The sequence below is a fragment of the Lactuca sativa genome, chromosome 4 (assembly GCF_002870075.4).
Source record: "Lactuca sativa cultivar Salinas chromosome 4, Lsat_Salinas_v11, whole genome shotgun sequence".
NCBI classification, from domain to species: domain Eukaryota; kingdom Viridiplantae; phylum Streptophyta; class Magnoliopsida; order Asterales; family Asteraceae; genus Lactuca; species Lactuca sativa.
Genome location: NC_056626.2, coordinates 130,829,487 through 130,840,183, shown reverse-complemented (window position 1 = coordinate 130,840,183; position 10,697 = coordinate 130,829,487). Strand labels below are relative to the sequence as shown.

General features: G+C 32.2%; 1 protein-coding gene across 1 annotated transcript; it reads right to left on the bottom strand.

Moving 5' to 3' along the window:
• Positions 1-8,266: 8,266 nt before the first annotated feature.
• LOC111907007 (high-affinity nitrate transporter-activating protein 2.1) lies at positions 8,267-9,552 on the bottom strand. Its single transcript, XM_023902797.2, has 2 exons — positions 9,342-9,552; positions 8,267-8,963 (listed from the first exon to the last, which is right to left on the bottom strand). Exons 1-2 carry the CDS (start codon positions 9,472-9,474, stop codon positions 8,500-8,502), a joined length of 597 nt encoding a protein of 198 aa, XP_023758565.1. The 5' UTR covers positions 9,475-9,552; the 3' UTR covers positions 8,267-8,499.
• Positions 9,553-10,697: the final 1,145 nt, after the last annotated feature.

The following is a 10,697-nucleotide window of genomic DNA, read 5'->3' as shown; positions in this document are numbered from 1 at the left end:
TCCAAATTAGTACCCATTATAAGCATATCATCCACATACAAGCATATGATGACACAAGCATTCTTGTATTGTTTGACATAAACACACTTATCACATTCATTAATTCTAAATTCATTAGAGAGTAATGTGTTGTCAAACTTCTCATGCCATTGCTTTGGAGCCTGTTTTAGTCCATAAAGTGATCTAACTAACTTACAAACTTTGTTTTCTTGACCGTTAACCACAAACCCTTCAGGTTGGTTCATATATATTTCTTCATCTAGTTCACCATACAAGAAGGCAGTTTTCACATCCATTTGGTGTATTTCCAAATTGTGAATGGCTGCAATTGCTACTAATGTGCGAATTGATGTAATTCTTGTAACAGGTGAATAAGTGTCAAAGAAGTCTTGACCATCTTTTTGACGATACCCTTTAGCCACTAAACGAGCTTTGTACTTCTCAATGGTACCATCAGGTCTAAAATTCTTCTTGAATATCCATTTGTGCCCAATTGGTTTTTGCCCAGGTGGCAAATCTACCAATTTCCAAGTGTTATTATGCACAATGGAATCAATCTCACTTTTGATTGCCTCTTTCCAAAAGGGAGCTTCAGACGAATCCATAGCATCCTTGTAGGTTTGTGGTTCCTTATTCACTACATAGGGCATGTAATTAGGTCCAAAATCTTTGGCTATTTTGCCCCGTTTGCTTCTTCTAGGTTCTAAGTTCTCTTCTTGAACCTTAGAAGAGCTCTCTTCATTTGATTGTAAACTTTTGTCTGAAATGGTATCATTTAGTCCATCATCCAGAGGTCTTTTCCTAGATTAGGTAACCTTTTTCTCTTTATTCTTAAAAGGAAAAATATTTTCAAAGAATTCAGCCTCTGCTGATTCCATGATGGTTTGGTTATAGATATCATCAACATGTGATTTAAACACAAGAAACCTATAGGTTGCACTATTCATGGCAGGGCCAAGATAGATGCAATCTATGGTTTTTGGTCCAAGTTTAGTCCTCTTAGGAAGAGGTACTTGTACCTTAGCAAGGCAACCCCACACTTTCATCCTTTTATAAGAGGGTAACCTCGCTTTCCACAGATGATAGGGTGATTTATCACTCTTTTTATGAGGAATTCTATTAAGTATTAAATTTGCTGCAAGACATGCTTCTCCCCACAGATTATATGGTGCTCCAGAAGTAATTAACATTTAATTAATCATGTTTTTCAATGTTCTATTTTTTCTTTCTGCCACTCCATTTTGTTGGGGAGTATATGGAGCAGTTGTTTGATGTATAATACCATTTAAAGAACAAAATTCAGCAAAGTCTTTGGATTCATATTCTCCTCCTCGATCAGACCTTAGAATTTTGATCTTTTTGTCAAGTTGATTTTCAACTTCAGCCTTGTAATTCTTAAAATAATTCAAGGCTTCATCTTTGGTATTTAACAAATAAATATAACAATACTTGCTACAATCATCAATAAAGGATATATAATAATTCTTTCCTCCTCTTGTAGGTGTTGCTCTAAAATCACATAAATCAGAGTGGATTAAGCCAAGTATTTCATTAGATTTTTCAACTGATTTATGAGGATGTTGTGAAAATTTTGATTCTACACAAACCTCACATTTTAAATTTTTATCTAATGAACATTTTGGTAACATGCCAAGTTTTTCCATTCTTTGAATAGAACGAAAATTGACATGTCCCAAACGAGAATGCCACAAAATTGAAGGATCATGCATATACATAGAAGAGGGGCTAGTAGTGCCCATTATTGCATTAACATTAACATTCGTTACATCATTGTTTGGTGTTTCAACACCATAGTACAAAGGTAAGACACTGACTTTGAAGAGACCCTCACTAAGGTATCCCTTTCCAACATACACCCCACCCTTGGTGAGAACAAACTTATCAGACTCAAATACAAGTTTGAAACCTTTGTTACTAAGAATAGGACCAGAAATCAAATTCTTAGTAATTTCAGGAACATGCAAAACATCACTTAAAATAAGTTCTTTTTCCGAAGTCAGTTGTAGCTTCACTTTTCCCTTTCCTTCAACTTTTGCAGTAGAGCCATTCCCCATAAACATTGGTTCAGAATCTGAGACTTTATGGTATGTAGAAAACATGGTTCGAGAGTTGCAAATGTGCCTTGTGGCTCCAGTATCAATCCACCAATCCACACAATTGCTAACCATGTTGGTTTGAATCACAGCAACAAATTGATTTGGTGATTCAACCATGTTGGCTTGACCAGAATTTCCTCCACTAGAATTGCCACCATTGTTTCCATAGTTCCCTCCATTATTTTCTCCATTGTTTCCTCCTTGACCCCTCCTGAATCTGCAATCTTTGGCCTTGTGTCCCATTTTGCCACAAACATAACATGGACCAGAATTCTTCTTGAAATTCTTCTTGTTAGGGCCATGATTTTTGCCATCTTTGGAAGAGTTTTTGGAGCCTTGCTTCCCTTTCTTGTTGTTGTGCTTTGTCCTTGAAGTGCTTGTTTCTCCAACAAAGTTTGCACTTGGTTCCAAGGAATTTGCATCTGCCTTCTCATTCAATCTGTTATCATCTTCCACACGAATTCTCAACACAAGTTGCTCAAAACTCATGTCATCAGTTAAGTGTTTAAGATATAGTTTGAAATTCTTCCAAGAAGGAGGAAGTTTTTCAATGATTGAACCAACAAGAAAGTTAGAGTTTATACCCATACCTTCAACTTCAAGATCATGTGCAATGACTTGAATTTCCTCCACTTGTTTGAGGACTGATTTGGTATCCACCATCTTGAAATTCATGAATTTTCCAATCACGAATTTCTTGGAACATGCCACTTCTGTTTTGTATTTCTTTTCCAGTGATTCCCATATCTCTCTTGCAGTAGTCATGGTAGAGTAGATATCATAGAGAGAATCATCCAGGGCATTCAGAATATAATTTCTGCAATTATATTCATTTATGTTCCAAGTTTCCACTGCCCTTTGATGTTCTGCCAATTGGGCTTCACTGGGTGGTGTTGTTCCTTCTGCAGTGGTTATACCAACAGGAGGAGAGGGGGAGTCATCAGTGAGAACATTGGAAACATGAAGAGTTGTTAGATAGAACAACATCTTCTGTTTCCATCTCCGGAAATCTGAACCTTTGAATTTCTCAGGCTTTTCCACATGTGTTTTGATGATGGAATTTTGATCCATTCTTCACTCTTTGATTTCTGTCTTAGAATGTTATTACAGAAGTACACAATCAACAAAGTAATGAAATAAAACAAACTAAATTCAGATATATGCAATACACAATAATCAAATTTACAGAAAACATACTTGTTTGATGATTACACAGAAATATAACCACGAAATTGTAGAGATTGAGGCCTGCTTTAGCAGTGTCCCAAGACAGAAATTTCCCTGGGATGGGTCTGTCTTAAGGATACAACAATCCAATTCAAGAACAGATCTTGAATCTGTTGAAATTCACCATGATCCCTTTGGAAAGATAGACGATATTTTGAGAGAAAGTTTGTGTGTTTATTGGCCCTCAAATTCTGTCCAGATCCTTTCATTTATAGGCTGCTAATGGTGGTTGTAAACCACCAACCGAAATTAACTGCCAAAAACTGTCTGTAGTTAATCCTTTATTTAACAGAATTTATTTTTCACTGAATTAATAAAAAGATTAATTAAGGACTAATTAATTTCGGATTATATATTAAAAAATATTATTTAGTCAAGAAGAGCCCCAAGGCCCAAGGCCCTATCTTTGACCATTAATATTTAATAATCCAAGCCTACTACTAACCCAATTAGACTAGTCCAAAACCGCAACCCAAACCCAATTTGCTTAACCCATTACTTGGTCCATTTGAATAAATGAGTGGGACAAACCTTATAAGGTGGGAAAAGGTTTCCTCTTCCACCAATGTGGGATAAGTCTAATATTGTAATTTTATAGAGCAAAGTTCCAACAGTAATAACCCTTAAATATCTTTTATTTTTCATGACTTGCATAAAGAAATACTATTGTATTTTTTTTGGCTTAATGAAATTAATTCGTGACTTAATCCAGTAAACTATAGTATAAATGGGTGTTCTTTTTGACTTAATGCAGTTCTTTTTTACTTAATGCGGAAAAATCGACTTAACTAAAAAAATTAGAAAAATGAGGCTTTCCGCCATCAAGTCGTAACTTTTTGACAAATTTTCCTCATACATTATTTTTCAATATCCTTTTTATATTTATTTGTTTGAAATTCTAGTAATTTAGCAACAAAGTTACTAAGACACAATAAAAGACCAAAATGCATTTTTCCCTAATTTCCCATGTTTTTTCAATAATTTGTACAGACATAGCAGCTCAGGTGCAAAGTGAAAATGGTTAAAGCAATTAAGAAGTTATATGAAGTTACAAAGACCAAAATAAGAATGTCCATACTAAATGTATGAAAATACCCTTTTCCTAAATTTCCAAAACAAATTTTTTAATAGCGTGAAAGAAAACGATTTTACTCTTTTATTTAAACGGAATCATTTACCACTTAGTTAATATGCACTTTAAGGTGATATAAATACAATCATACTTCATACAAAAGTCATGGTGTTGGTTTTGTTCATAAAAGAATGGATTTTTACTAAATTTGAAACAAAAACATATACACAATAACAATGTACCCTTGTGAAAAATATTGAAAGCAGCATGTTTATTCGTTTGAAATTCCAGTAATTTAACAACAAAGTTACTGAGACACAATAAAAAGACCAAAATGCCCTTTTACCAGATTTCCCCTATTGTACAAACATAGCCAAGTCAGGCGCAAAGTGAAAATGGTAAAGCAATTAAGAAGTCATATATAGTTACACAGACGAAAATAACAATGTTTCATAATATATGGACGAAAATGCCATTTTCCTAAATTTCCACAACAATTTTTTTTAATAGCAGGAAAGAAAACCATTTTACTCTTTTATTTAAACGAAATCATTTACCAATTAGCTAATATGCACTCTATGATGATATAAATCCAATCATACTTCATACAGAAGTCATCGTGTTGGTTTTGTTCATAAAAAAAATTGGATCCAACAATCCACTTTGAAAAATATATTTATCAAGATATTGAAGAAGAAATATAACTAAGCAGATAAGAATACTTGCTTTCTTTTTTTACTGATTTTACAACAAAAATAACAACAGATACACATACTCCGTTTGTATTTTATTGTAAAAAAACATATCTTATTGTGAAATTTTGCAGAAAAAGGAATGATGGATTCAGATGAGATATTTTAGAAAATTGAAAGTACATTGTTATTAATGTATTTCCAAAAAAATGTTATAAATATTGGTTTATGAAGATGAACTAAACGGATTTGTTATGATGTCACGTCTGCAGAAATCGTATTGTTGAAGATGATAAAGCAAAATAACCTTCGACAATGGGAATGAAAATAGAAGACTTGATATTGATATTGAAATAAAAAGGGAGAGAAAATATTAATTTCAAATTGCTGATTTTTTGAATTGATCTCAAGGATTCAAATTGCTAAGCAATTTGAATTGAAAGTTCCCTAGATGGAATTCAAGAGCAGTAAAGGAAAATAAGCATAAAATTAATGGAGTTTCCAAACAAAATACCAAATCCAGAAAAAAAAAACCTTGATGGAAAATGTATGCAGAAAAACCTTGGAGCACCAAACACTATATTGTATTACAATTTGAAATAAAACTTGGAACGTTAAAATGATCACTAACCAATTGAAGGGAAGGTAAGACGGAATGAATTCAAATAATTTTAATTCCAAAGTTCTCCTGACATTTTATCGAACACCTACAATGCAATAATAAGGAAGGAAGAAAAGCCATATTGTGAGCATCAAAAATTCAAAACAAATTTAACTAAAAGCATATTAGTTCTTAAATGATCAGAATATCAAGATATCTAAGAATTTGATAGCAAGATATTTGTCGAATTGCATGACTTGATACCATGATTGTAAATCACATAAGGCATGACTTGGCGGCATAGCCAAGCCTCAAGTCTTGAGAGACATGGCGAGGTCTTGACCTTTTTCAAGGCGAAACAATTTTAATATATTTTATAATTTTATATATATGTCTATGTGTTTTTACTATCATCCAATTATATAAACAAGTCATATATTAACGAAAATCTAATGTTTTCATATGTCAATATACATTTAATCTTACATATAGTTACCGATTTACAATGATACTAAAAGCTTACAAAAATGACATCTTTTAAAAAGTGAGTGAACATTACAAAAACATGTTATATTCTTAGATCAAATCCAAGGAGGAACAAAAACCCCTTTGTAGTCATGGAGGTTCACCCGCGATAACTCAGGGCTACTCACAAAGCATGTCGGAACCTAAGATCCATGGGAAGCCTGAAAAAAACACGCCTTTTCACGCCTTACCACATTATTTGGCCGCCAAGCTTTACATAAGACCTACCGGTATACTCTCCACGAACGGATCCGTGGTTGAGGTGGCAACGAACAACAGCCGTGCACACTAGCTCGGCCGTTCGTGGTTGAGGTTTTTCGTGGTGTTTCGTGGTGGGCATCACGAATGTAAACGACCAATTGTCGTCTTCTTCTCTCCCAGCTTCCTCTTCTCTCTCTTCTGTCTTTCTCTTCTCTCTCTTCTTTCCTGTAGTGGTGAGTATACCGGTGGTTCATGGTGGCGTAAGGTGGCTGACTTGGAAGCTCTCCCCGACTGTTGTCGTGGAGAGTATATTGGATGGCCTAACCGCCTAGGTCGTTTTCGGGATGTCTACACTCCGCATTAGCACCGTCATGGCGTGTTATTTAGAACATTGCTTGATACAAAAGAAGAAAAATGCAAACTTAATATTCCCTAAATATAATGAAACATACACAAACTCGAAAAATATAATTTTTCAAAAATCGTTTTCTTATGCTATATTGCTATATTTATTTCAAACCCATCTTCTTATTGTATTTTCTTAATTCTTATAGATGGCCGTCTGCATATGGTATACTTGGTTATTTGACATTATCTTTTTTTATACGTAAAAGAGGAACTTTAAAAAAAAAAAAAAAAAAAAACAAGCACACAAATATGAAATAGAGAAAAGTTATCGCACAAAGTATCAAGTATGACGAGAATACAAACTTGAGACTCCGGAACACCAAATTTGAGATTCAAGATAACAATATATGTAACCGAAGAATACCAAAAATAGAATAAAATAAAATAAAATAATAAAAAAAAAGGTCACTATGTTTATTAGTCGGACCCAAGGCCAGACATTTTTTACCGTTTTATTGTCACTGGTCCGATAACAAAATAGCAGAACCGGTCACGGACTCATGGGGCTATCCATTCCCAACGCCCAACTCTTTCTTGAGGCGTGGTTCTTGTTCTTACAGTTTCACAGTTGGGCTTTGGCCCAATGTAGCTATATCCTAAGCCCTAAGGCCTAATCCCCTTTACAACATAATTTCCATAATTCCTTTTAATTTCTTGCCCAATCAGCACTTCTCAAATTATGTTGAATAATTGCTACTAACTACCACATAACATTCTTTTTAATTTGTATCAAATTGATTTATAATGTGAGTTTTATTATAATGCTTAGAAACACTCATTACGAAACTAACGCATACCTAAACTCTTAAATCTAAACTATATGACTAAATCAAACATAACATACCACATAACAATTAGTTCCAACTACATAGAATTAAGTGCAAAGTTTAAAGCATAAATTGATCTCAAATTGTTGAAATTTCTTAACCTCAATTGCAACTCTAGCTAACCAATATTTTGCAAGTCTTTCTCATGGGTTGATTCTTCTCTTGAAGTTAGAATGAACCAAAATATAATGTGATTACTTTGAGTTTAATGTGAGAGAATTCGGCCATGATCACATCCCATACCCACCTCTAATTGCTCAGATTTTTTCATCCATCATGTTTTTTACTATTTTATATTTTAATCTCAAAATAAGATATGTAAACTCGAGTCTATTTTCTTTCCAATTCATTTCGAATTATATGTTTTCCAGGCGATTCATGATTTTAATTTTATGGTCAACTTTTGAAAAAATTTGTGTATAATATGTATCATCTTTAAATCTTAGAGGTGTTATTAACTTTTCTATGGCTATGCTTACTAGCCATAAAAAAAAATCTACAATTTGTTCATTTCATATCCAAAAGATGTTTTACATAAGTATACCAAAGTCTAAAAATGTCAACAACGATCAAAAACATAATAAAAGACACAATCGAGAGAGAAGATACTTGTTTTATTAATATTATAAAGCAATAATGAATAACGCTCGAGAGATCAATGGGGAAATCCTCTCTAACACACAGAATGTAGATGTAAACTTCAACATATATACATCTACATTAATCATGACAGATATCGAAACAAGTTTCGATAAATGCATTATTAACATCATAAATGGATAAACCAAATCAAAGTTGGTCGCAACACAACATGATCCATATGGTCGGATCAAATGTACACAAGAAATAACATAAGAAGCCATGCATAGCCATAGCCAAAAGAACCACCAAACGCCGGCAACGCAGCTGACACTTCTTTTTCCTCGCTGACAATTCCATCCACCTGAAACAAGCTGGTGGTTTTGAGCGCATCTGTACTCTGGCCATAGCCTTTCTCATGTTTGTTGTATATGGCAAATATCCTAACAAAATACGTAGCTGTAGGGGTATCTTGAGGAACAGTCCATACAAATGAGTTGTTTGAGCGTTTGTATGGCGCTTCTGTGATGTCAAAGGGGCAGGTCTTGTCGTTATCAAGGGCGTCATCAGTTTTCCGGTCATCCCTGCCAGCCTGGCTCACCGGAGCATAGCATAGCTTGACTTCGACGGTAGTGTAGTTGGTGTCTGTCCCCGCCGGGAAGCTCTGGTTGTATGACCATGAGATATTCACTTGATCTACCCCTGCCTTCAAGACTATAACAAAAGTCGTAATCGATTACGTTCGCTTTTCATTTGGGTATTAACAATTACATATTTAAGTAGGTTTTAGATAATAACTGCTGCAAGTTGAATACAAACTTGTAAAAAATACTCAAACTATTAAACTGGGATAATTAATTAGCTCGAGCTCAAATTAACATTGAGAATATATATTCAACATCATGGTTTATTGTGAAAGAAAACCGTTCTCGAGATTGACTAACGACAAGAGTTTCCAGAATGCTTACAACTCTGAATTTACATAATTTCTTGTGAATGAGATTAAAGATTGTGCCATGACATACAAGTGTCGGGTTTGTTATGTGGCATGGATCGGAAATTTGGAATTCAAGAGAGAGATGACAGAATTACCTTCGCCTGGTGTAGTCGAAGTGGAAACGATGAGGGATTGGTTAAGTGCGGAGAGGTGGACATTGTGAGCATAAGATGCAGTTGCAAAGCAAGAAAGAACAAGAAGAAGAAGCAAAGAAGGATGAGTCTCCATTTATGGGTTGACTTTTGAAGCAAAAAATTCGATATGAGAGCAATGCTTCAGTTTCGTTGCTAGTTACGATTTCAGAAGTTGAGCCATGAGACATCTTATATAGTGCTAATTTACAATAAATGATTAAAAAAAGAAACAAAAAAACAAGTAGTTTATTAATTTCTTAACAATTTATTACATTTGCATTTCCTATTGAATATATATATATATATATATATATATATATATATATATATATATATATATATATATATATATATATATATATATATATATGGTTAGGTTATTTTGTTTTCACTATCTATTGTGTACATGTATGACTGATTATGGACCAATCATTTTAGTTATTTTAAGAAAGTAATTAATGCATATTACATGTTGAAGATATAATAGGTATTAATTACATCTTTAACATTTAATATGCATTCATTACTTTCTTAAAATAACTAAAATGATTTGTCCAGAATCAATCATACAGACACACAATAGATAGTGAAAACATTTGAACCTAACTATATATATATATATATATATATATATATATATATATATATATATATATATATATTAAGAATATGAAATCCTAGAAAACATTTATACTTATATATATATATATATATATATATATATATATATATATATATATATATATATATATATATATATATATATATAGTTATAAAAGATACATTCTTACTTGTCCACATACACTTCAAACATCCATGATTTTTCATTTTTTTTCTAATAATTATTATAAATTGGTTAATAAGGTTAAATTAATATAAAAAAAGAAATCCAACTCATAAATTAATTAAAGTACAATATTAAAATATAGTATTTTACATTTATTAATAAAATTATGATTTTAATTTTTCAACATATTATAGTTAACTTATTAGTTTAGATATATTCTCGTATATGAACAATTATCATTTTAAAGTCACAAATTTTGAAAAAAAAAATCGAGATATTATTTTATAAATAGTTAAAAGTTATAGATTATAGTGTTAAACTTAAATTGTAATCATAAATTAATAAAAAAAATATTGAAACTCTTTCTTTTTATCATTAAGAAATTTCAAATAAGTAACTTAAAAATAAGTCACAATAAGAATATTTAAAAGTAATATTTTATAAAGAATTATAATGTTATCTTTAAAAACAAAATTATTTTTTGTTGTTTTAAATAATTACAATCAAAGAAAACTAATAATATTCATCAA